Source organism: Monopterus albus, unplaced genomic scaffold, assembly GCF_001952655.1.
Source record: "Monopterus albus unplaced genomic scaffold, M_albus_1.0 scaffold141.1, whole genome shotgun sequence".
In the NCBI taxonomy this organism is placed as follows: domain Eukaryota; kingdom Metazoa; phylum Chordata; class Actinopteri; order Synbranchiformes; family Synbranchidae; genus Monopterus; species Monopterus albus.
The window spans coordinates 1,196,823-1,219,634 of NW_018128021.1; the positions used below are offsets into that span (position 1 = coordinate 1,196,823).

Genomic DNA, 22,812 nt, shown 5'->3' on the forward strand with positions numbered 1-22,812 from the left:
ACCCAGCCTTGCCTGTTTGGTTCTTAAAATTGAATCTATTTTTTAATCAAACCAACAGAACATGGAATCTGGGCTCATTTGCCAAGGTTATTTAATGTTAAAAACTTACTCCCTCTTCTATTTCTCAGCATAGAAACCAATCAGGTATGCACACTGTGGTTAAGTGCCAGTGGTAAACAGGTGTGTCCCATGGTAACCCCTGTGTGGTGTGATCAAACACACAGGTGGACACAAAGTCTGTGTGACTCCAAATGCCAAGATTTCAGGTAAGTGAGAGATTAAAATCGGCATACCTGCATGTCTGTATGTCTGACTCCAGCATTTCTACCAATTGTTATTGGTTAATGATTATTATGATCCAGCACACAGCTGATTGTACAATAACACAGTTCCTTTCTTTGTGCCATCTTTTAGGATGGCAGTTCTTCAGTTGATCAGATGACAAGACTCAAATTCCTGGAGAAGGTATGTGAGAGGTTTGTTTACAGTTAGTGGTGGGAGAGACAGACAGGAGGATTGTGTTTGAACTTTATTCACTTGGGTAATTTTCCTAGTATTTCCAAAAACAAAAGTGTTTCAGCTTAGTTTCTTTTTTCATTTCTTAAGAATAAAACATGAATCTAAATATTATTTACTCACATCCCTAGAGACTGCTGGAAAACAACAAGCACAATATGGATGACAGAGCAGAGTCTGCCCAATCAGAAAGTAAGATAATAAAGATGTGATGAAGAATTTTGAACTGTGTAAATTATTAACCTAACCTGTCTTGACAGAAATAGTTACATTCACCATTACATTTAGCTGAAACTAAGAATGACTTCTCGAGATGCCAAACAAAGAATATAACAAAGGTTAAAAAGACAAAGATTAAAATACACTTAGTGGTAAACTGAACCTGGTAGTAAATAGATATGATGAACACTAAAAGAAGAAGTCTTGGGAGCTAATGAAAATGGTAAATAATTTTACTCACAAAAAAGATCATGTATTAGAACAGGTTGAAGTAACCGACATTAGTGACATTAAAAAGGGTTAGTTAGTGAAAACATGATTTTTGTCTCTTCAGGGAGTAATGATGGACAGATGGATGCACTTCACCGTGCACTGAGGCGAAAGCGGGACTTGCTACAAAGACTGAGAGTTAGTACAAAATTTTAATCTCCTTGTTCCAAGATTTCATATTTTTATTCATTGATATATTACTCACCTATGCTCAGACAGATGAAGACTACAAAATTAATGCAAGAGAAAGACAAGAATCTCCTTATGTGCATTTGACCATTTCACCTATCACTGTGTCACCATCTGTGTAGGAGCAGCATATGTTAGAATACCTCAACAGACCTCATACCTGGGGAGGGTCACGAAGATATCCCCAGCCACATTTTGTCACTGCCCCCCAGCCACCTCAACCATTCCCACCCATGGCACCAAGTCACATTCACCACCCAGTCCCTGTTCTGCCCTCCTTGACTCTTCCACCACCTGCCCCACCTCAGGCTCCACGCATCATCCAACAGACTGTGAGATCCACAGCAATAATCTCAAAAACGCCCCAATCCCTGTGTCAGTTTCTATGTAGTCTGTTTAATGTATTTAATTTTCTTTTCTTCTCCTTTATTTTTGTTCTTTAGTTCCATTCACACTGCATGCTTATACTGACTTTACTACGAGACAGATCTGCAATGAGCTCAAGAATAGTGTAAGAATATTGCAAATTAAATATGCAAAAGAAACAGCAATTTGTCCCCTTCTTTCTCGCTTCAGCTACCCCAGCAACCTGCCACCATCATACAACAGCTGCCACAACAGCAGCCTCTGATTACTCAGATTCCTCCTCCCCAGCTGTACCCTGCACCACGCTCAGGCAGCATCAAAGAGGGTAAGTAACAACAAATAAGTGATATACCCTACGTGAGTGTTTCTGTATTCATGCGTTATTTGTATTTTGCATTAGATATGGTGGAACTGATGCTGATGCAAAATGCCCAGATGCACCAGATTATAATGCACAATATGATGCTGAAAGCCATGCCTCCTATGGCCCTGTTGCCACCTGGAGGGTCCAGTCACTATGCCACCCATAATGTATATCTTGGGCAGGTATGCACACACACCTTCTTTTTACCAGCACATGCAGATAAAACACTAAGTCTCAAATCTGACTGATTACAAAAACTTTCAAATTTGTACTTCCAGGACTGTTACCAGGGAAATCCTAATTTGGTAAAGCCTGATTTCAAACCAAGAGGAAGTTCTGTCCATCATCATCATCATCACTATGGTCCTACTCCTGCAGCACCTCAGCTGCCTCTGATCAGCTACCCTACATGGCTACAAGGGGTGTCACCTATCCCAGGAAGACAAGCAGAGGGACACCTACCCTCTTTACACCAAGTAACAACTCCTATTACACTCCCACCGCTCAATACGTAAGGCACACTAACACTGACTATATTTACACAGCGAGTATTGTTAATTTATTTTACTAATAAACACAACTGTCTGTGCATGTGTCTTTACAGGACTCAGATTTCTCTCTGAGAGTCCCTATGAAATAAAACTGCATGGCTTATGGCACTCGGAAAAACTGTTGGAGGTGAAGTTGTGGTTGCTTAACACTGGAAAAACGTCAAAAACGCCCTCTGACATACAGCATAATAACGTTAACTTAACCAAAAACACTGTAGTTAAACGAACAATATTAATGCTAGTCTAAATAAACTTTTGCTAATATGAAGCAGCTAACGTTAGCTTACGCTATGTAACACTTTTTTAACATAGCACATAACAGTGAACACGCAGTGTCATTAAACAAATTATAAAGAATAAATAAAAAGCATTAACGCCCGCACAGGGACTTGAACCCTGGACCCTCAGATTAAAAGTCTGATGCTCTACCGACTGAGCTATCCGGGCTCTGAGCCAGGTTTTTTACTACAGCTAATAACAACAGTTTAAGATATGTTATTAACTGTACGATAAAGTGTTTAATTGGGGTTAGCGTCAACGCTTTCTGTTCGTAGCTAGCTTATCTACATAAAGTAGCAAGCTAACTAGCTATTTTAGCTTAAAGCCAACTGTACATAAAGTAATTGTCGGATTCATGTGTAGCTAACCGCTATGACTTAAAAGTAATTTACGCTAAATCGATTTTAAAACACCATATGTGTATTTAGTCGGTCACGATTCGTGTTATTAGTAGTGTTAACGCTGGTTGTTTCTTCAGTATGTACATAAAATAGTTGCTTTGTCTTTAATTGATGTTTTTGACAGCTGTACAAAATAGTATTTTACAGCATCTATAAAACAAACAAAACACAAGATCAACTCAAATATTACATTTACTCTAACGTTACCACACCTACAGTAATTACTGCATCCATGACCATATTATCAGCCCAGCAGTGTGGCAGTACTTCATCCCATTTCAAATGCATAACAGAAAACCAAGCAACCCTAATTGTCAGTCACCATCACACATCCCTTTTGATAAATAAAACAATCACTTATATACAAAACATACAAATAATCCAAGTTGTGACACCCTCCGCATTAACAAATTAAAGTGCAAAATCCCTTCTTTAAGGAATTGCGACTTACTGAGAAGAACAGGAAAGTCATGCTGTGATTGAGGAGTCTGTGGAGGATGGTAGTGATACAGTATTCTTGCTTTGAGAAGATTACAGAAGAAGTGGATGATGATGATACACTTGTGCTTGGGGGCATTTTGTATGGCACATATCAAAATTACACGCTAAATTACATGCTTAAAGCAGCCTTGTATGCTTACTGCACCCATTAGCAAATCTGATGAAAAATTATGAATGCTAAACAATTAAACCTTGGCGAATCAGATTCAAATGTGCTTGAAAACAGAATTTCTGGTTGCATTTAATAAAACTTACAACTGTGTAAAATTGATGACTTCTATATTATGTGCTACTGTGACTTCACCTGTAACACTTATTTACAGTGTATGTGTGCCTGTTGAATACGAGGCTTCTTTGTACAATTTATCTTTACAACTGTCAGCCTGTGCAAACTGAGGCAAACGTCAGAAAAAGTTTAAGAATGTTTTATAAATTCACTTGAACTTTGTAATGTAATGAATGCAGAAGGACATTTCACAAAAAGAGTACAGTATATCACTGAAAAATATCAGGTGAATTTTGCACTATTTGAGGCCTTCAGATGTTTTGAGAAGAGGCAGAATGCAGGCTGAAATAAAGAGCACAGGGTAGGATACGCAGCCTACTGAGCAAATATACACAATGAAAGTCTGTGCGTCACTAGCATCTTTTTGAACACATTTTGTTGAATGCTATTATTGTTAGAGAGAGACCACACATTTCTCAAATGTCACCTCTCACACCAACTGATTTGTTAAGAGGAAAACAACACAGATAGCACAAATTAATGTATTTGTATCACAATTTGGGGCAAATTGTTTCTAGCCACACTGTAATTGTTGTTTATATCACAGCAACACATGCACTTTTATTATGTAATCCTTTGGCATTATAAAAAAGGTGTAGTGTAATTTTATGTTATCAATGGCTAGTAGGTCATCCTCTGATACACAAATTCAGAGATTTACCCTGTTTAGATATGGAGTATGTGATATAGTACATCATGGATGTCAAAAGTTCACTGTCTTTTAATGGCCAATGATGACATCCAGCTAAACATGTCCAAATGATTTTACTATTTGAGTATTTATTTATTTGAGATCACGTGTTAGTTCAGACAGTCAATCCCGGAGAAAGGCTTGGTTAAGGGTGATGATGTCTGTTTGATGCCTGTCAGGGTAGGGTGCTGATACTTATTCACTTGGCTTGGTTATTTAACCTAACATGAAAGAGAAAAAAAAAGTTAATTTACTTGCCCTGCACACAGGCAAATTAACTTCATCACTTTAATCATGCACAAAGAGCATTCACCTTGTGTATGTGAGGTGGCATTTCATCCTCTGAGCTTTCCTCTGGTAGTGGCCCGTGCTGTTGTGGTGCTGGCTGACTCTCCTCTGCCCATCCTCCCATTGGCACATGCGCTGACCTCACTACCTTCCCTCCTGCACCAACAGAGTTTGGAAAACAGATATTGTGGTTAAAAAGTGTCAGTCAATGGTAATCTGTATAGGACTTGTATTGAAAGCTTTTAAGTTCTTATTGTGTGAGCTAAACTGATGTAACCTTGAGAAATTAAACTAACTACTGAATGAAAATCTTTTTCTGTTCTGTACATACTGCAATTAAGCATTTCTTTTCCTGAGACCAGTTCTCTTTCTAGAATGTACACATTTTCTAAAGGTGTATTTATCCTATAAACATATTTGCATTCATAAAAATAAAGGTGCTGCGGGGAGTGCAGCAACTTTGCAAAAGTATCAGAAGGAACAAGCACTGGATCATTAAATAACCTTCCATCCAAATGCATATGGTGTAAGTTGAGCCAAAAGATACATACCTGTGCTAGGTCCACTATAGCCCCGCTGGCTGCTGCCCTGTGATGATGCTCCCTCCTGCCCTGCGATGGTACTGCTGGTGACTGAGGCTGAAGTTGGAATAGCACTAGGGCTGGGAGCTGTGGTGGGGAAAGTATGCGAGCGAGGGAAATTTCTACTTCTTACTTCATCCGGGATGCTGTCACTGCTTTCATCACTCTCCTGCCTGTGCCATGTGTGGCGGGGCAGCTCGCCACGGGACTGCTGTTTGTGAAGCTACAAGAACAAAAAATAAAACTGTTGCAAGTATTATGCATCGAACCTAAGATGGAGAAGATCTGTTATATATTTGTAGCAGCAAGCACACCTCTCACTTGTGTGCACATATACACTTACCTCGTGTATGTAAACTGCATGGATGCTCATCTCAGTGGAGGCGTATTCGGACAGGACCAAACTGGTGAGTTGACCCTCCCATGCGCTACTGCCTGAGCTCACAGTTCGGGCATCAGTTCTACAGGAAGAGAGCAAAAATGTGGAGAAAATGAAGACATGAAGAGGAGGGAATAAAACATTAATAACAAGAAAGAAGAATATAGAGTATAAAATGTTTCCTTAACAAAGCTCTTGCAAATGCGTGATGCTTGATTTTGCATTTTAAACTGAGTATATTTTGAGTTCTGGAAAAAACAGAATTGAAACATGGTTTATGAGGACTGTTTTCTTACCCAGAGTCTGCCATTGCCTTGCTCATGCCTGGAGTGTGGCTAGCAGCCCTGTGAGCTGCACTCAAACTGCCTTTCAGGTGCAGGCTGGTGCTGACTGGGGAAAGGGAGCGCAAGGCAGATGCCCCATCACTTAAGCCAGCTGCTGCATGATTGACCAAAGAGATGTCCCTGCCGAAATGGACAGAAGCCAGTGTAGAGGGACCTACCAAGAAGTTTGCAATGAGACTTCTTGGCTAAAAGAGAGAGGGAGGGGAGCAGAGAAAAGGGAAGGGAGAAGAATGTACTGTATGTCAATTGTTACCTTTGAAATTTAAGTTATAATCACTGTGGTACATGAGCATGACTGTTAGCTTATCACCGTACTTCAGACTCTGACAATGAGTGTGGATGTGTGTCTGTAGCAGCCCCAGTGGCCTCTCTATGAACTCTTTCTTTCAGCTGGCTGATGAAGTGTGTGGTCTCTTGAGAAGGCTGCCACTGGGGGTTGGTAATGGCAAAGTGCATCAGAGACAACTCTGTCTTTCCATCCTCTGCCTGTTGGTAGATAGATGCCTCCGTCTTCCCTTCTGACATCCACTAGAGAGGGTCAACACACTCATGTTACACTTTAGAAACAATCAATCTAATGCATGTCACACAGTACATAGATAAACACTTTTATTAGGTGCCTTTATGTATATCTGTGTGGCTACACATAATGTGGCACTCCCTCACCGCAGGGTGTCCATGTTGCCTGATGTCCATCTGGGCAAATGAGCAGGTGTCTCCCGCCCCAACCACCTCCACAGTGAAGTTCCTGAAGAAATCAATGATCTCCAGAGACTTTCTCCTCAGACAGAAAATCAGGATGATTGGAGTCACTACTGGACTTAGCAGCTCCTCTAAAATAAACACCTGGACACAAATAGGGCAACGGCTGGCTGGCATTGTACACAGAACAGAGCAGAGTACAGCAAACAAATCAAAGGTATACTGAACCTTGGATTCAAATGGTGAAAAGCAATTTAATACAGCACATTTAATTGCAATGTTAAAGAAGAACACTTGTGACTTTAAGATGAAAGACTTAAAGCTGCCACGAGTTGTGAAAATCTGGGAGTAGTAGTAAGACGCTTGTCAGCATGACACTGAAACTTCTGTTTCAGTAAGCTGAAGCATGTCTGTGGCAGGGCCCTGAAACTAGCATGTAAATAACAAAATAAAATAAGTGAAATAAAGCCATCAATATTACTATTATTTACATCTTGTGTTTTATTTCTATGATATGTGAAAAGGTCTCTTGAAAAAAAAAAGCCTGTAGAACACAGCTATGATAGGTTAATTCCAGTGCTTATATTCTGAGTCTTGCCCTTTAACTTCAAGTCATTATTTATACTGTACTCACTGCTTTGTACTGGAAGAGCTGGGAGAACTGGTCACGAGTCTCATATCTATGTGCATTGCCCTGCCAGTGGTCAGGCATGTAGTGGATATGAGCCAGGATGACTCGCAACAGCTGCTCGGGACAAAACACCATGTGCTTATCAGGAATAAAGGACCTGAATAGAGAGAAGTGGAAGAAAAAAAAAGCCTTTTGATTAACTACTGCAGGCTGTGCTGCCTTCTCCTCCTTCCTCTGCTTTCCCACTCCATTGGACCATAATGGAAACAAGCCTTTGGGTTGTGTTGTGCTATCCTGACTAATTATTAAACCAAATGCTTTGGTTAAATTAAGTAGGGAAACCAACTACACCCAGGTGTGTTTAGATAGAAGAGAATATCAGGCCGATTAACAGGGTAACACCAGTCCCTACCTGCAGACTGTGACACACACTCCCAGCAGTGTGATTGATGTGAGAACATGTTCCACTGTAAGAACATCCTCATCATAGATGGTGAGGGCAATGAGGACTGCCAGAAGAGATCCAGCAAAAAATGCTACATTTTTGGCAACCACAGTCAGCAGTGGCGAAAGGAAGCAGTTCATGTATTTGGATGCAGCCTAAATGAAACAGGAAGAGAAAAAAGAAGAAAGAGTTAAATATCATCTCTACAGGCAATGGATGGAAGAGAAGCACCAGTATCATGAAATGTACTCAAAACCATGTTAATGTTCTTTCCATTTTTAAACTGTGCTCCACAAGACATGCAACTTAAGAGCATCAACATCTGGCAGCAGATGAGGTGCTGCACTGACCTTGTAGCCTTTGCTGAGGCGTGACATTAGCTCATGGTCCAGCTCATTAAAGTGGCGCAGGTAACATCGACCATACAGAGACCAGCATCTCGCTCCCAGAGAACCAGGTTCTCGCTTGATTACCTAAGAACAAACACACACACACCAAACTACTGTTTCGACCACCTGCAAAATAGAAAATTAAAAGTTTCAAGTCTGTACGTGCCTGTGAACTTATTACCTCAGTATAGCTGAAGAAAGCATAGAGAATCTGCCACACCAGAATGACAGGACACAGTAGCAGATTTGCAATCCCAATCCACAGAATTCGGGATGCTAACCTGTCTGCCAGCTCGTGCCTGTTACCTCCTCTCTTATACTCGGCTTTTAGGCTCCACTCATTCTCAAACAGAGAGCCTACAAAGAAACAAAGGGAAAAACAGGTGAGACAAAACTGAGTCCTTGTAAATTAAAAACACTGACAAACAGGCAAATGTATGTGTGCATGCGTTTTTACAGGATCACATTCAGCTGAAATGAGATTTAACTTCAGCTGAATGTGATAGAAATACAGTCATATACTATACATATATAATGAATAATACATATATAATGAATCGCAGTAAACATACACATACCTGGACCCCAAAAGAAGATGAGCTCAAAGTTGTACTTGAGACCCCGAGTGTAGAAAACACAATCTCCAAGTATAGGAAGTTGAAATCGCACAGGAAGGAGTGATTTATTCACCATGGCAACCTACAGACATACAGGAAGAAAGGTTTGGTTTGAGGTCACACCATTTCATTACATTTGCAAGTAGCTCTATCAGATATAAAACACAGTGCCTTCAGAAAGCATTCAGACCCTTTCACTTATTGCATACCTTTTGTGTGTTTTGTGTTGTAGATTTAACTTTAAAATGATTGTTAATCTACACTTCACAATGCAAACATATTTTTGCAGATCTCTTAAAAATTAAAACCCGAAAGCCACTGTAAAAATGTTCCATTGCAAATGCACACACCATGTAGTTTTTAAAGCGGAGGATGCGGTGGTAGATGTCAAGCTCCGTAAGTTCTTTTTTATGGATGCAGATCTGGTGTTCCTTCTGGATCTCCACTATCCTTGCTTGCACCTCTTGCCATGATGCATAGGGAAGCTCTGACTGAAAAGAGCAGTAAAAATTAGTGGGTATAAATGACTTATTCTGATATAATATACATCTGGATGGATATAATTCTAATTAAACAAATATTCATTACACATCTAAAAAAACATTTCTTGACTTTGTCGCACCATGGTCATCTTGAGGGCGTTGATATAGAAGGATCGGATTTCCCAGTAACAGCAGACGTTGTAGATGAATTTGACAAGACGATGTAGCCAAAACACCCCAGAAATAATCAGCAAAAAGACGACAAATGCATTGTCTCGTATACTGGGGAAGAAAATAATTACTTTCATCATTCAAAGTTATATGTAATCAATGGTATTAAGGTTGCTGCTTTTACACTTTTAACATTTCTTTATTGAAAGAACTGGAGCCAACCTGGGTAAAATTACTGATAACATTTCTGCTTTGTCAGTGACAGCAGGTTGTACACATTATAAACAGATAAAGTGTGTAAGAGACATTCAGTGGTCTGATACCTGTTCTACTAAGAATGTGTAAATTGTGCCAAAGAACTATAGCCCGCAAGGATTGAGAAAATTTCTTGTGATTTACTAACTAAATCCAAGTGTCACACTCACCGGGTATTACAGACATCCACTGGGATGAAGGCATCAGGCAAGGTGACTTTAGATGAATCTGTGTGATTTACAAATTTGTTGGCAAAGAGGATGTCATAGTCTACACAGTTAGCTAGGAACACTGTGAAACCAACCACAAACAGCAGCTGACTGTGTTGGAAAAAATAAAGGAGAAGGAGGCAAGGAGAGGAGAAAGACAAAAAAAAAGGTAACATGAAAACACACATACTGAATAAGGCACCTTAAACACCACCAATGAAAAGTCAGATAAAAGATTTTCTGTAAAACATAGTTTATGAAGGACAAGATACATACACCAGTTCGAAGATCTCTCCCAATAACATACAGGTGAATCCATTCTTCTGGTGCATATTATAGACGTAATTGATGTTAGGGAATATTACAAATGCATCTGAGGTTAGAACTCATTTGTGCAACTTTCACTGCAAAAATTCAAGCAACCAGAATTCACTTAGTAGAGACATTGAGAACACAGCACACAAAAAATCCATGGCAAAACCATGTAAGAGGATATTCTCTGGAAAAAGACATCCAGGTTTTCTATGTGGTGCCACTGGGCTGCAAAAGATTTAATACCAATTAGTAACAAAGTTCTTGTTAAGCATCACTACCAGTGTAAATGATAATGGTGTGGTTCTGTGTGTGATAAATCCATGATTTATTTGTGATTTGTGGACGTATGTCATACATTTGGCTCCCTCTGACACATGCATCAGAAGGTTCTCCTCTCCAGGGGGAGAGTCGCTGTAGGACGCCTCCAGGCGCTGGTACTCTGTGTCAAAGTGCGCCATTGTGGAAGCAGCTTCAGTCTCAGAAGTTGGACAGACCTAGCGCTACAGGCTGGAGCACAGAGAAAAGCAGGGAGAGATCAGAGGATATAGACATAGACATTATAGAAATCCAGAAGGAGTAGTAAACATGGCAGGGGGGAGAAGAGAAAAGCAGTGATAATAAGAAAGTTACAACATGAAAAAATAAGTGAAAAGGGTAATTACCCATGATATGTTCACAGGCAGAAAAAATAAATAAATAAAAATCACTCAACCTCGACACAGACACACACAAAATTATGGAAAATGTGAAGTCCTATGGCTTCCAATAAGGACAGACCATGAAAGTAATAGGAGTGTAAGTCACCATTAGTGTAGTCATTAAAGTTGATCCTTGCAGGAAAATTCAGTTTTGCCTAATCCTTCAGAGGAGAGGTCAGAGGTCATGATCAGTGGCAGAGTAGCAAACCTAAAGGTGGATTCATGCTGACAACAGGGAATCAAACTTTGAGCAGTCTCCTTTACTAGCTTAACATGCAGCTAAATTGTAAATGAGTCTAAAAAGCATGGTCCATTGTCTTTTCTAACATATGCTATGGGAACCTTGGACAATGTTAAATCTAATAGGTATCTATAGTCCTATAGCACCTGTAAGTTGCATCTTCCCTTGTCAGATAGACAAGAACTATTAAGTGAAACCAAAATCAAACCATCATGGTCTTAAGGTCTGTCTAATTAAAGCTGTCTCCAGATTTATCTTGAGACCACGATTTCATGGTGTGGAATACAATATACTGTACCTGGCAAGAATGAATACAAAACTTACCATACAAAGAGGCACAATATTCTTCAAAAAGACGCAATTTTAACTGGATATATAGGTTTGGGCTTTAAAAAACTGCGGTTTGATGACTGGAGTGCAAGAACAGTGAGCTTCCTTAGACATGTAGCTAACTCACACTGTAAATCTGAGGTCCTGGTGAATGAAACGCTACTATATGGCACCGTTCACACTGACCCAAAGCAGAGATGTGATATGATATAAAGAAGCATGCTTACCTCCATTCCAGCGCAGTACATCCTATCCAGCTCTGGTGTTTATTCAACATTCCCAGCTGAAAACGGAAGGAGAGAGAGATTTCCTTTAAAGCTGTCTTCACACACTGTAGGTAGCAAAAGTAAGCTAACGCATAAGGCTAGGCCCACGCAAGATGCCAGAAATATCTGACTTTTGATATGTAGCTAACTGAAAACAATGGTTAGCAATGACACATCAGTGTATGAAGCAAATAAACGTCTGACTCAAGTGTTGTTGTCGTTGTTTGACAGCACAGGCCTGCCTCCCTCAGGCAAAAAAAAAAAGCCACTGCCCAAATCCCGCCTTATGTACTCCTTACCCTTTGGCTCTTCTGTATTCTCTATGTTTAAAACGGTGAATCCCCGACTATTTAACGACAACCGTTTTATTTTCGCTTTCTCCTGGCTCTTTCCTGAAGTAAAACATATGCCAGTTTCATTTTCGAAACAAATAGCAGTGTAGGGTTTGTCGCGACTGAGGGGCAGGAGTGTTATCCAATCAGAAAACGGAAATCTTTTTAATGAAAGAAATAATAACCAATCAGATTTGCTTAAGGCGGGCTCTAAGATGGACTTCAGAAACACGTCCAATGGATGCATTGACATGCGATTGACAGTCCTTGTATAAAAGTCAATGATGAGGTCCTCACTATACATAGATGTATATTTACTGCCACCTCCTGGTTATTTTGAATAATATTTTTGGTAATATTAATATATAACTGTTAAGCTTGTGCTGTTTAATGCAGTTATAATAATGATCTTGGTAATCTAATTTGTTCTGATTAGGGTCACATTTGATATTTTTTTTATATTGCATAGTCTTTGTGCTCCATTATTACCCCTCACACATGCATCAGACAGATTATGGATTATGGACAATAACACACACACACACACATAATGTGATGTCAGATTGGGATCAATTTCATTTCCATGTTTGATTTATTTGGAAATACTACATACAGTGTGATGTAGGAAAGGTTAGATTGTTTTTGTGTGTATGTGTATGTACTGTACATTTCACGCGTGAAATCGAGGCAACATGAACAAAGAGATTCCAAATCTCTGGCTTCAACTTCCCATGTAACAAGGGACCTAAATAACTCTGATATGATACCAAACAGAAACAATATGAATCACACCAAAAGTACAAAAAAAATCTAACAATATGAATCACACCAAAAGTACAAGAAATTGTAGTTAAGATACTGTATGTTTGCTTGATTTGCCAGCAGCATTACATCTGAAAAGGAGAGGAGAGGAGATCAAACTTCCATTTGTTGATATGGCACTGTTGGCCTAATAGGTTTTGTAAAAATAGCTCACATCTATCTCCGGATAGCACCAATAATCCACTCCACGGTCTGCTGATACCAATTATAACATTAACACTTAATGTAAAAACAAGAAGGGTCAATGGGTTTCTTCTAAAATGGCCTTCTTCAATCCTCTTTTATCCTTAAAAAGGTGAATTAATTTTGAATCCAGAGCCACATGCACATGTTGCATGAGTCAAACATCACTGTGTGTGTGGAGAGGTGTGCGTTAGATATGTTTATCCCCCGGGAGTTAACATTGACATAAGACTGCACAGATTCTCACAGTGATTATGATTCTTTTACTCTTCCAGCTTAATTGTTGTTTCCACCATTAAGGTCAAAGGCCAAAGTGTTTATTTGTCATATGCACAGTTAGGAAACCTGTTTTCCTGTACAATGAAATTATTACTTTGCCATCCACATGAATGCCACATAATACAAGTGAAATATAAAGTAGATGAGCAATAACACAAATTTAAATAGGCAGTAAAATCACAAACCTAAGGCACTTTAAAGTGAAGGAAGCAAATAAAAGTACAAGAACACAATATAATGAAGAGAGAATATATGCTACGTGGGAGCATATATATATTGACAAAGCATAGTATATAATTTCTTTTTTAAACAAAAATAGGTAGTTCAGATTTTGCACAGCAGCTTTCTCTCCATGTTGGCTTTGTCTTATAACTGTCTGTTCCTCCATTACTCTCTGCAAACCTATGTATCCATGTTTTTTTAAGTGCATTAATGTTGTGCATCCAGACATGCAAACTTCTTTCAGACTCATTCACAGAACAGAAAAGTGAATGCTCCACTTTAGCAGAGTAGGTAATCAATACAGAGGTAAAGGGATGGAGAGATGGTGGCATGTTAGGACATATGGAGACCAAGTGAAGGTCAGAGACGAGTAAAATAATAGAAACATTTAAGGGAACACACTCATATTTAAAACGACCACAAAATTCAAACTAAGGGGAACGGTTCTAGCTGAATTTGTGGGATATAAGCAATTTTTACGGACTTATGTGTTGGCTTAAAAGTGGAGATTCAACGTAGTTTTTTTTTTTTTTTTTTTTACAGATTTTGACAAAATATTTCTAATTAAATCCATTTTTGACACCGATCACAAAATGGAAATTAAGTGTTAATGAATAAATGTGTGGTAAATTAATATTGTTTCCATTTTGTGACACTCTTCATTGTCTTGTGAACGATCAGATGAATTTTACTTGTGTGCTTTTAAAATGACTTTTTAATGCATAAAATTAATAACACTACTCCAGGTTATGTATGCAGAAGCATTTTTTAAATACAACAGCTAAAAACATTCACTATAAAACTTTCTAGCTGGCAAAAGAGCTTTTATTGTGAACCAAACCATGAATGTTTTCCCAGTTTATTTGTAAGATTAAAACATATCAACAGTCAATATCTTCACTAAACAACTATAGGCTGCTATTGCTGAGTTAATTAAACTGTATCACATTGTCTTCATCAGAGCATGATGTTTTTACAGATGTTCAAACTTATCATCTCATACGACCAACAATAATAAAAACATTTAAATATATAGAAACATTAGGTGATCTTTGTGAATGCTTTTCGCAGTGCTAGTAAAGTAGAATTTGCCTATGTGTTTATGTGACTTGCTATCAATATTCTGGTTAACCGTGGGTCATCCTTTAGTGTATTTAGGGCTGTATTATTATTTTTGAAAAACTGGTTGTAATAAAGAAGACCGTCTGACGATTCACAATGAAATTAAGTACTCCAAACTTTTAAAACTAACTAATCGCACGTCTAATACAATGTAATGGCGAATGAAACACGAACTGTATTAAAGCAACAACCAGGTTATAGAATATATTATTTTACATTAAAAGATAAAATATTGGGTATAACTTCGACACAAACGCCACTTTTCCGAGTATCTGGTGAGAACGCAATTGCATTCCTTTTCTCGTCTCAACAACAAACAGGAAACGCACATCCTAAAAAAAAATGATTGGCATGCCGGGTAGCCAGTAACGTCTTCGCGAACTGCCTACTTGGCCAATCATATTAGAGAAGAAGGGCGGGTCGTCCTGAAATGTGATGCAAAATTCGACGGTCAAGCTTGTTAGTCCCACCTTTTTGTGTTTCCCGCACCGTCAATCAAAATAGGAAAAAATCGACCCGAATTCACCGATCAACACTAGCCCGCCTTTGATAAAATAATCATGTTCGGAGTTTAGTTGAACAGATAATCCTCTCAGTTACAACCATTTATGATATGACTGGTACGTAAAGATTTAGCGCATCGACGCGTGCAACTAATCGGTGAGTTTGTGCAACCTACAACGAAGCAAGCTGCGTCTTTTTATCTTAGGCTCTACTGCTAACTGGCTAGCTATGGTTAGCTAACAGAGCTAGCTAGCTAGCCACGGAGTTGACAAAGTAAACAGTCAATCTGGACCGAAATCGCCTCTGAATCTCCGCTGCAAAGTTGAATTTCGCACACAGCTCCTTTTGGACTGGAGAGTGGGGATGCTCTGCGCGCTTTTCTGGCAGGCAGGAGTTGAAGATTACAGAGTTTTGCTGAGTTTCCCCCTCTCTCCCTGCTAGCGTCAGAGCAGCCTCTGAAACAAGGAGAAATGGCGTCCGCGGACGTGGACAGCAGTCAAAGCGAGTTTCTGCAACCCGGCGGCGCAGCGGAAACACAGGTATCCGACATACTCTAGCTCGTCTTTCTCGCTAGCTTTCGATTGCCGGTTGTATTTTTGAGAGCATGAAGTTCACACGTTTTAACATTTTGATGGTATGGGGTGAAAGCGGTACACTTCCTGTGTTCCCCTCAATAACGGCCACCCACTTTACCCCTGTAAAACCCGCCCATAGTGGGTAGGACACTGAAGTCAGTCACTTGGGTCGGCTCGCTGGAAGATAGCCGGTGTATCAAGGGCTCGGATGATGCAGGGGTGTGATTATATGCCAAGGATAGCGTCCATAATTACATCCATAGCGACCAGTTGTGTTGTAACAGCCACCCATCCCCCACACCCCGCTCTCGACCAATTCTGAGCCTGTTATCTGCACTCAATGTGCTGGTGGATACATTTAACTTGTGCCTGTTTATGTCCATCCTACACGATCTCCCGCTGCCTGTAATTTAATGTGTTTTTAATATCAGTATGGCGTCTGAATACAGAATTGATTTTCATACAATAGGCTGGTTCCTTTTCTTTTGATCATATCTAAAGCTGAGATGAACCACTGTCTTCTCGTAAAATGTGATCTGTTCTTGATTTAAAAAAAGTGTGTTAATCTTACTCCTAGACATCAGATATGTCAGCCATTCATCTGACGGGTTCAGACCGATGGGAGGTGTTAACCCCTGTGTCAACTGGGAAGGAAGACCAGGGAGTCGTTCACATTCCAAACTCGGGGATTGTCTCGTCCAATGCCCAGTATGTCCTTCCTATCGGGAGTCTTCCCAGCCAGCCCATTTATGTTACAGCATCTGGGAATGAGGCTGCAGCCAACGGAGTGTCAGGCATTCAGTATCAGGTGAAAAGAGACACAAACATATTTGAGCTACAGTAGGTGCTCTGCCCAAGTGGCGATCATGCTCAAAACTATTGCTCCTTCTTCCAGGTCATCCCCCAAATCCAAAACACAGATGGGACAATTGCAGGATTCCCAACACAGGGACTGGATGACGGCACAGGGCAGATTCAGCTCCTCCAAGATGGCGGCCAGGGCAGTATTGGGATCAGCTGTACCACGTCGGCGACCACAGATCTTCTGACACAGGCGGGACAAGTGCAGTCAATCCAAGGCGTCTCGCTAGCTGGGGGGTCAGCATATGCTAGTACAGTACCTGTAGGGCTGCCTAGCAACATAACATTTGTACCCATAAACAGCGTAGATCTGGAGTCACTAGGGCTTACTGGAGCACAGACGGTCCCTATTGCAACAGGGGTAACAGCTGAAGGTCAGCTGATAATGAGCAGCCAGACGCTGGAGAGTCAGGGTCAAGATGCCAGCAGCAAACAGCCGCTGGTGACGGTGAGCACTGCCGCCAACCAAGAGCTCTATGTGCCAACCACCACCACTTCCTCCTCCAACTCCTCCCAGCTCCCTGAGACTATTGATGGCACCGGAGTTCTCACCCAAGCAACTGCCGTGTCTGCAGGTGTATCTGACCCCTCCTCCTCAGAGAACTTCAACTCCCACAACCATCTGCAGCAAATCCAGGTCAGACTCCCTCCCTCCCTCCCATGTTATGTGCATGTCTGTCAGCCCTGAATAATTCCAGGTGGTGCCTTCCATTTAATAGTGTGATGATACACTTAGCTCACAAGACAGGATATACAATATTGGGTTCACAAGAACGAGACGATATTTTAACATTTAAATGGGTGTGCTGCAGTGCATAGAAAAGTTCTATACAAGTATAAGACCGTGTCATACTGGCCTGGTTCTGTTATGTATTGATAAAAGAAAAAAATATATAATTATGTTCCACATAATTGTTTTAATTTGATCAGATTATTCTCTAACTTTTGACTTTTCTTGTTAAATAACAGATTTATTCACCTTTTCAAAACTCTTTAAAATGAAGCAATCTGAAAAAGAAAATTCTGCTCAGAGCTACTGCTGACACATAAGGTGTGGTCTGATGTCAGTACTTCACAGCACCGTCCAAAAAGTGACGGTGTATTTATAACTAACAAGCTCTGAAAGCTGGCGTTGAGTGTTTGCTCAGATTTATATTGTAGTTTACTTATTCTTTGACCAGTTCTTTCTTAATTTAAATCTCCATTTTGTCAAATTCAGACAGTTCTACTTAGTAAAGGTTTCATTTCTGTGTATTTAATTTTTGGGAATTCTATTTTATGCTTTTGGATGTCTCCTCTGTCTGATATGCATCCCAGACTTCTCAGAATTTATTTGTCCCGGCCACCTAGGTACATCCGTCTCTTACGAGGGTTGTTTGTCCATTTGATTTCTTCCTTGCACATGTTTATATACTATATAACTACAATTGCAAGTATACACTGCTAAAATGGTGTATTAATGTACAGTCATATGTATTTGGGGTAAACCTACTTGCATTGCACTTCAGTGCTCCACAATCCAGATGGTCAACAACCACAAGTCAATTCTTACTCTGTGGGAAATGATATCACTTGCAATTTATTTAATCGTTTAAGGCTGACTATCCACTGTACTATAAAATCAGACATGGTGTGAATACTACTTTCTCAGCCTTTGTGTGTCATTGTAATTAATTTAGTTTTGCTTTTTTTCTCTCAACCTTGCAGGTGTCGTCCTCCAACACCACCACTATCTCGCAGCCCATCCTGCAGCTGTCTGGGGACGGTCAGGCACAGGTAACCCAGGTGGCTCAGGGTCAGGACCTGACTGGAGCAGCAGGACAGACTCTACAGAGTGTACAGCTGGTCAACCCAGGGACCTTCCTCATTCAGGCCCAAACTGTCACCGCTACTGGACAGATTCAGTGGCAGACCTTCCAGGTAGGTACCCTACAGGAAGTGTGTAGTTTTCGGTGTTTTCGTGTGGTAAATTGATATTTTACTAATATATCTGATGTCTTTCTCTCCAGGTTCAGGGTGTTCAGTCACTGCATGGGCTTCAGTTGTCCCAGGGGCAGGGGCAGGCCCAGCAGTTGACCTTAGCCCCAGTTCAGACCCTCCCTCTGGGCCAGCCGGGTCAGGTCAATCTACCCAACCTCCAGACAGTCACAGTGAACTCTGTAACACAAAGTGGAGTGCAGTACCCACAAAGAGAAGATGCAAACAGTCCAGCTGGTATGGGATTTTGCACATACTGTGTATAAACACCAAATTTTTAATTTATTTGTACCTAAACTTCTCATGAATCTTTCTTCCCTGTTTCAGGTATCCAGATAAAGGAGGAACCAGAGTCTGAGGACTGGCAGCTGAGTGGGGACTCGACGCTGAACCCCAGTGACCTGAATAACCTGCGGGTTCCGATGGGGGATGAGGACATGGAGACGCCGAGCGGGGAAGGCAAGAGGCTCCGCAGAGTAGCCTGCACCTGCCCCAACTGCAAGGAGTCTGGAGGAAGGTAGGAGTGAGAAACCCAGGAGGTGTAATGGTGTGGTGTTTGTTTTTAAAATATCTGATAGTAAATGTAAGGGTTAAAAAAGCCTGAACAAATAAATTATGTTGTCAAAGTGTATTAAACATTATGATTCCAGCAATAAGAAATTACATTAACAAGACATTATGCAGTTTTTTTTTGCCACAGCCAACTTTGATACAGCCATAAAATGCTCAAATTCACTTTTCTTTTCTCACTCGTGGACACATGCAGTTTTAGAGCATGTGTTAAAGTGGAAATGATCTGCTGAAGCTAGTATTATACTTCTGCATTTGAAGTTGTCAAACTGGTCTTAAATCCTGTTTATAGCAATTACAACCTCACACTTCATGCAAATCTATATTTACATGGAAAAATATTCATGCAAATACCAAATGTAGACCTTTTTCCTAGTCCATCAGTACAGTGAGGTAAGATTATTATTTTTATTATTGTTTGCATTCCTTTGTCTTTTCAGTAGATCAGTTGGATGCTAAGTTGCGTGTTTTCAGTCTCTGCATTCACTCTTTAGTTTGATTCTTCACCGGGTGCTGACTAGGATCATCCAGAATGTTTGGATCTCCTCCTCATTTCCCCTAATTCTTCCTTCATCTCACAGAGGTTCAGGCATTGGGAAGAAGAAGCAGCACATCTGCCACATCCCCGGCTGTGGCAAGGTTTACGGGAAGACGTCCCATCTCCGAGCTCACCTGCGCTGGCACAGTGGCGAAAGACCCTTTGTCTGCAACTGGATGTTTTGCGGGAAGAGGTTCACCAGGAGCGACGAGCTGCAGAGACACAGGAGGACACACACAGGTGAGACTTGCACAAGTCTCGACACCTTTTAGATCAACTTTTAACACAGTTGTAGTCATGCCTTATAGTTTTGCTTTAACACATTAATATATCTAGTAGGCTACTAAAGAGTGGTGAGCATTTGGCAACAGATGCACCAGGAGCACAGTTTGTGTTGATTCTAAAAGAAAGTATCAATGTGTGTTTCTAGATCAGATATGTTAATTGGTACATTGTTACATAGGCCTAGAGTGCGGTACCTGAACCAAGCCAGACAGGATCCCTCTGTACCCAGAGGTTTAGGTCAGGTTCCGACAGAAATGTAGAAGTTTTGTTTGGGTTTGGACATGTAGGCCAGACTTAAGGCTAGACGTCTGCTTTGTTTAATAATAATTCTACAAAAATGCCTATTCCAACTGAGGAAAAAGTTAGCACACCCTCACATGTATGCCCTCTTAAAATGGCTCAAATCACACACAGGTATATCACACCAGGTGCACATAATTAGTAGATCGTTACTCAGCATTTTGAATGAGGCTTGCCCCATCTACACCTCCAACCTTTAGTTTGGTGTGCTCCTGACTGTTGAAGTGAGAGTGAGCACCATGGTGAGAGCAAAAGAGCTGTCAGAGGCCTTCAGAAAAAACATTGTAGCAGCCTATGAGTCTGGTAAGGGATTTAAAAAGATCTCAAAAGATTTTGAAATCAGCCATTCCACTGTCCGGAAGATAGTCTACAAGTGGAGGGCTTTCAAAACAACTGCCAACATGCCCAGGTCTGGTCGCCCCAGCAAGTTCACCCCCAGAGCAGACCGCAAGATGCTAAAAGAGGTCTCCAAAAACCCTAAAATGTCATCTCGAGACCTACAGCAGGCTTTGGCTACTGTTGATGTAGAAGTGCATGCCTCTACAATCAGAAAGAGACTGCACAAGTTTAACTTGCATGGGAGGCGTGCAAGGAGGAAACCTTTGCTCTCTAAGAGAAACATCAAGGCCAGACTGACATTTGCCAGAGAGAATGTTGACAAAGACCAGGACTTCTGGAATAATGTTCTTTGGACAGATGAGTCCAAAATTGAATTATTTGGACACCAGAGCAGAGGACATGTTTGGCGTAAACCAAACACAGCATTCCAGGAAAAGAACCTCATACCAACTGTGAAGCATGGAGGTGGAAGTGTCATGGTTTGGGGCTGCTTTGCTGCAGCAGGACCTGGTCAGCTCACCATCATAGAATCCACCATGAATTCTACTGTGTATCAGAAGGTGCTTGAAGAACATGTGAGACCATCGGTTAGAAAATTAAAGCTGAAGCGGAACTGGACCATGCAACATGACAATGACCCAAAACATACTAGTAAATCAACCAAAGACTGGCTGAAAAAGAAGAAATGGAGAGTCCTGGAATGGCCGAGTCAAAGTCCAGACCTGAATCCCATTGAGATGCTGTGGGGTGACTTGAAAAGGGCTGTACATGCAAGAAACCCCTCAAACATATCACAGCTGAAACAATTCGACATTGAGGAGTGGGATAAAATTCCCTCAGACTGATGTCAGAGACTGGTAGATGGCTACAAGAACCGTCTCACTGCAGTTATTTCAGCCAAAGGAGGTAACACTAGCTATTAGGGGCTAGGGTGTGCTATCTTTTTCCTCAGTTAGAATAGGCATTTTTGTAGAATTACATTTACAGAAGATCTTGAAAAGACTTTTCTTCAGTTTTACTTGTTTAGTTGTATTACTTTAATCTCTCTGTATTGTTAAAATTGAGATTAAATAACCATATATTAAAACATGTTACGAAATACACATGCTTTCAAAGGGTGTCCTAATTTTTTCACATGACTGTACATTGTGTTCCATGTCATGTATTTAACAGACACATTGAAAAGTTTCCCGCCAACACTCGTGCTTTTCTTGTGCCGTGTTAGAGAGTTCAGTTTGGACAGACATGCATTTAAACTGCTAGTTTGTCTGGTTGGTGGAGGCACATAACTGCCAGGCCGTAATTCTAGTTGTGAGGTAATGTAAATGTAATGTACCTGAACAGCTGTAGGCCTACTGATTATCTATCATTCTTTGAGCAGCAGGACTGTGATGAGGTAAGAAATTCCACTGTAACTTGATGAACACTGCAGAAACCCTGCCAGAACATCACAGGAAGTTTTACATGCTCTAAAGTTAAAAATTAGACTAATGCCATTTCTTTTCTTTTTTTTGGCCAACATCTATGCCAGCACCTGTATCCTGGAGTTACACCAAGCTGACCACCTGGCCTATTTATCAGTCCGTGCTGAACGTGTCATTTTCTCCTGCAGGGGAGAAGAAATTTGTGTGCTCAGAGTGCTCCAAGAGGTTCATGCGGAGCGACCACCTGGCCAAGCACATAAAGACTCACCAGAATAAAAAAGGTGTCGTTCCCTCCACCACGTCGCCGCCCACCACCGATGCGGCCATGGATGGAACCACAGTCATCCTCCAGACCACCACCACCCATGACCTCGTAGCCAATCAGGAGATCCCTTTGCAGCTGGTCACCGTGGCGCAGGGTGATCACATGGAATGAGGGGTGAGCTGGCTTTTTATGAACTGGCCTTTCACAGGGACCTCTTGGGCTTTTCTCTTCCCCTCTT

The 22,812-nt window shown here is 40.8% G+C and overlaps 3 protein-coding genes and 1 non-coding gene across 11 annotated transcripts in view; 2 read left to right on the top strand and 2 right to left on the bottom strand.

Annotated features, from left to right (window-relative positions):
* Positions 1 to 407: 407 nt before the first annotated feature.
* On the top strand, positions 408 to 2,817 carry cunh21orf58 (chromosome unknown C21orf58 homolog). Of its 2 annotated transcripts, XM_020614056.1 has the most exons (7): positions 408 to 465; positions 648 to 708; positions 1,070 to 1,143; positions 1,317 to 1,526; positions 1,771 to 1,885; positions 1,961 to 2,106; positions 2,203 to 2,817. In XM_020614056.1, exons 1-7 carry the CDS (start codon positions 439 to 441, stop codon positions 2,437 to 2,439), a joined length of 870 nt encoding a protein of 289 aa, XP_020469712.1. In that variant the 5' UTR covers positions 408 to 438; the 3' UTR covers positions 2,440 to 2,817. The 2 variants fall into 2 exon arrangements, with proteins under 2 accessions (XP_020469712.1, XP_020469711.1); XM_020614055.1 differs by lacking the exon at positions 1,317 to 1,526.
* Positions 2,818 to 2,849: 32 nt separating this feature from the next.
* Positions 2,850 to 2,922, bottom strand: trnak-uuu (transfer RNA lysine (anticodon UUU)). Its single transcript has one exon. It is a non-coding gene; the product is annotated as a tRNA-Lys (tRNA).
* A 1,791-nt stretch (positions 2,923 to 4,713) lies between these two features.
* atg9a (ATG9 autophagy related 9 homolog A (S. cerevisiae)) lies at positions 4,714 to 12,446 on the bottom strand. Of its 3 annotated transcripts, none has more exons than XM_020614039.1 (21): positions 12,276 to 12,446; positions 11,938 to 11,993; positions 11,246 to 11,300; positions 10,797 to 10,948; positions 10,623 to 10,666; positions 10,403 to 10,467; positions 10,088 to 10,237; positions 9,632 to 9,773; positions 9,360 to 9,500; positions 8,971 to 9,091; positions 8,574 to 8,749; positions 8,354 to 8,476; positions 7,971 to 8,158; positions 7,562 to 7,715; positions 6,892 to 7,071; positions 6,541 to 6,753; positions 6,178 to 6,410; positions 5,846 to 5,963; positions 5,473 to 5,725; positions 4,947 to 5,077; positions 4,714 to 4,854 (listed from the first exon to the last, which is right to left on the bottom strand). In XM_020614039.1, exons 4-21 carry the CDS (start codon positions 10,897 to 10,899, stop codon positions 4,846 to 4,848), a joined length of 2,544 nt encoding a protein of 847 aa, XP_020469695.1. In that variant the 5' UTR covers positions 10,900 to 10,948; positions 11,246 to 11,300; positions 11,938 to 11,993; positions 12,276 to 12,446; the 3' UTR covers positions 4,714 to 4,845. The 3 variants fall into 3 exon arrangements, with proteins under 3 accessions (XP_020469695.1, XP_020469694.1, XP_020469693.1); XM_020614038.1 differs by having other exon boundaries at positions 11,246 to 11,364; XM_020614037.1 differs by lacking the exon at positions 11,246 to 11,300.
* Positions 12,447 to 15,162: 2,716 nt separating this feature from the next.
* The window catches only part of LOC109968011 (transcription factor Sp3-like), a 9,423-nt gene continuing 1,773 nt past the window's right edge, over positions 15,163 to 22,812 (top strand). The window contains exons 1-9 of one of the 5 annotated variants that reach the window (XM_020613977.1): positions 15,163 to 15,596; positions 15,882 to 15,979; positions 16,593 to 16,823; positions 16,911 to 17,513; positions 18,584 to 18,796; positions 18,886 to 19,090; positions 19,181 to 19,370; positions 20,005 to 20,201; positions 22,498 to 22,804. In XM_020613977.1, the coding sequence (XP_020469633.1) occupies positions 15,911 to 15,979; positions 16,593 to 16,823; positions 16,911 to 17,513; positions 18,584 to 18,796; positions 18,886 to 19,090; positions 19,181 to 19,370; positions 20,005 to 20,201; positions 22,498 to 22,745 (1,956 nt within the window). In that variant the 5' untranslated portion in view covers positions 15,163 to 15,596; positions 15,882 to 15,910 and the 3' untranslated portion in view covers positions 22,746 to 22,804. Of the gene's footprint in view, positions 15,980 to 16,126; positions 16,421 to 16,592; positions 16,824 to 16,910; positions 17,514 to 18,583; positions 18,797 to 18,885; positions 19,091 to 19,180; positions 19,371 to 20,004; positions 20,202 to 22,497; positions 22,805 to 22,812 lie in introns of those variants that run through there. The other 4 variants (XM_020613976.1, XM_020613975.1, XM_020613979.1 and 1 more) reach the window with 4 other exon arrangements.

Excerpts from the sequence above, each read along its gene's own strand:
- cunh21orf58 (XM_020614056.1), top strand. The coding sequence starts at position 439 with ATGACAAGACTCAAATTCCTGGAGAAG. Across the intron at positions 466-647 it reads GACTCAAATTCCTGGAGAAG|AGACTGCTGGAAAACAACAA; the intron begins GTATGTGAGAGG and ends TCACATCCCTAG. Across the intron at positions 1,886-1,960 it reads CTCAGGCAGCATCAAAGAGG|ATATGGTGGAACTGATGCTG; the intron begins GTAAGTAACAAC and ends ATTTTGCATTAG.
- atg9a (XM_020614037.1), bottom strand. The coding sequence starts at position 10,899 with ATGGCGCACTTTGACACAGAGTACCAGCGCCTGGAGGCGTCCTACAGC. Across the intron at positions 8,159-8,353 it reads GCCTCAGCAAAGGCTACAAG|GCTGCATCCAAATACATGAA; the intron begins GTCAGTGCAGCA and ends TGTTTCATTTAG. Across the intron at positions 7,716-7,970 it reads GTGTGTGTCACAGTCTGCAG|GTCCTTTATTCCTGATAAGC; the intron begins GTAGGGACTGGT and ends CTCTCTATTCAG.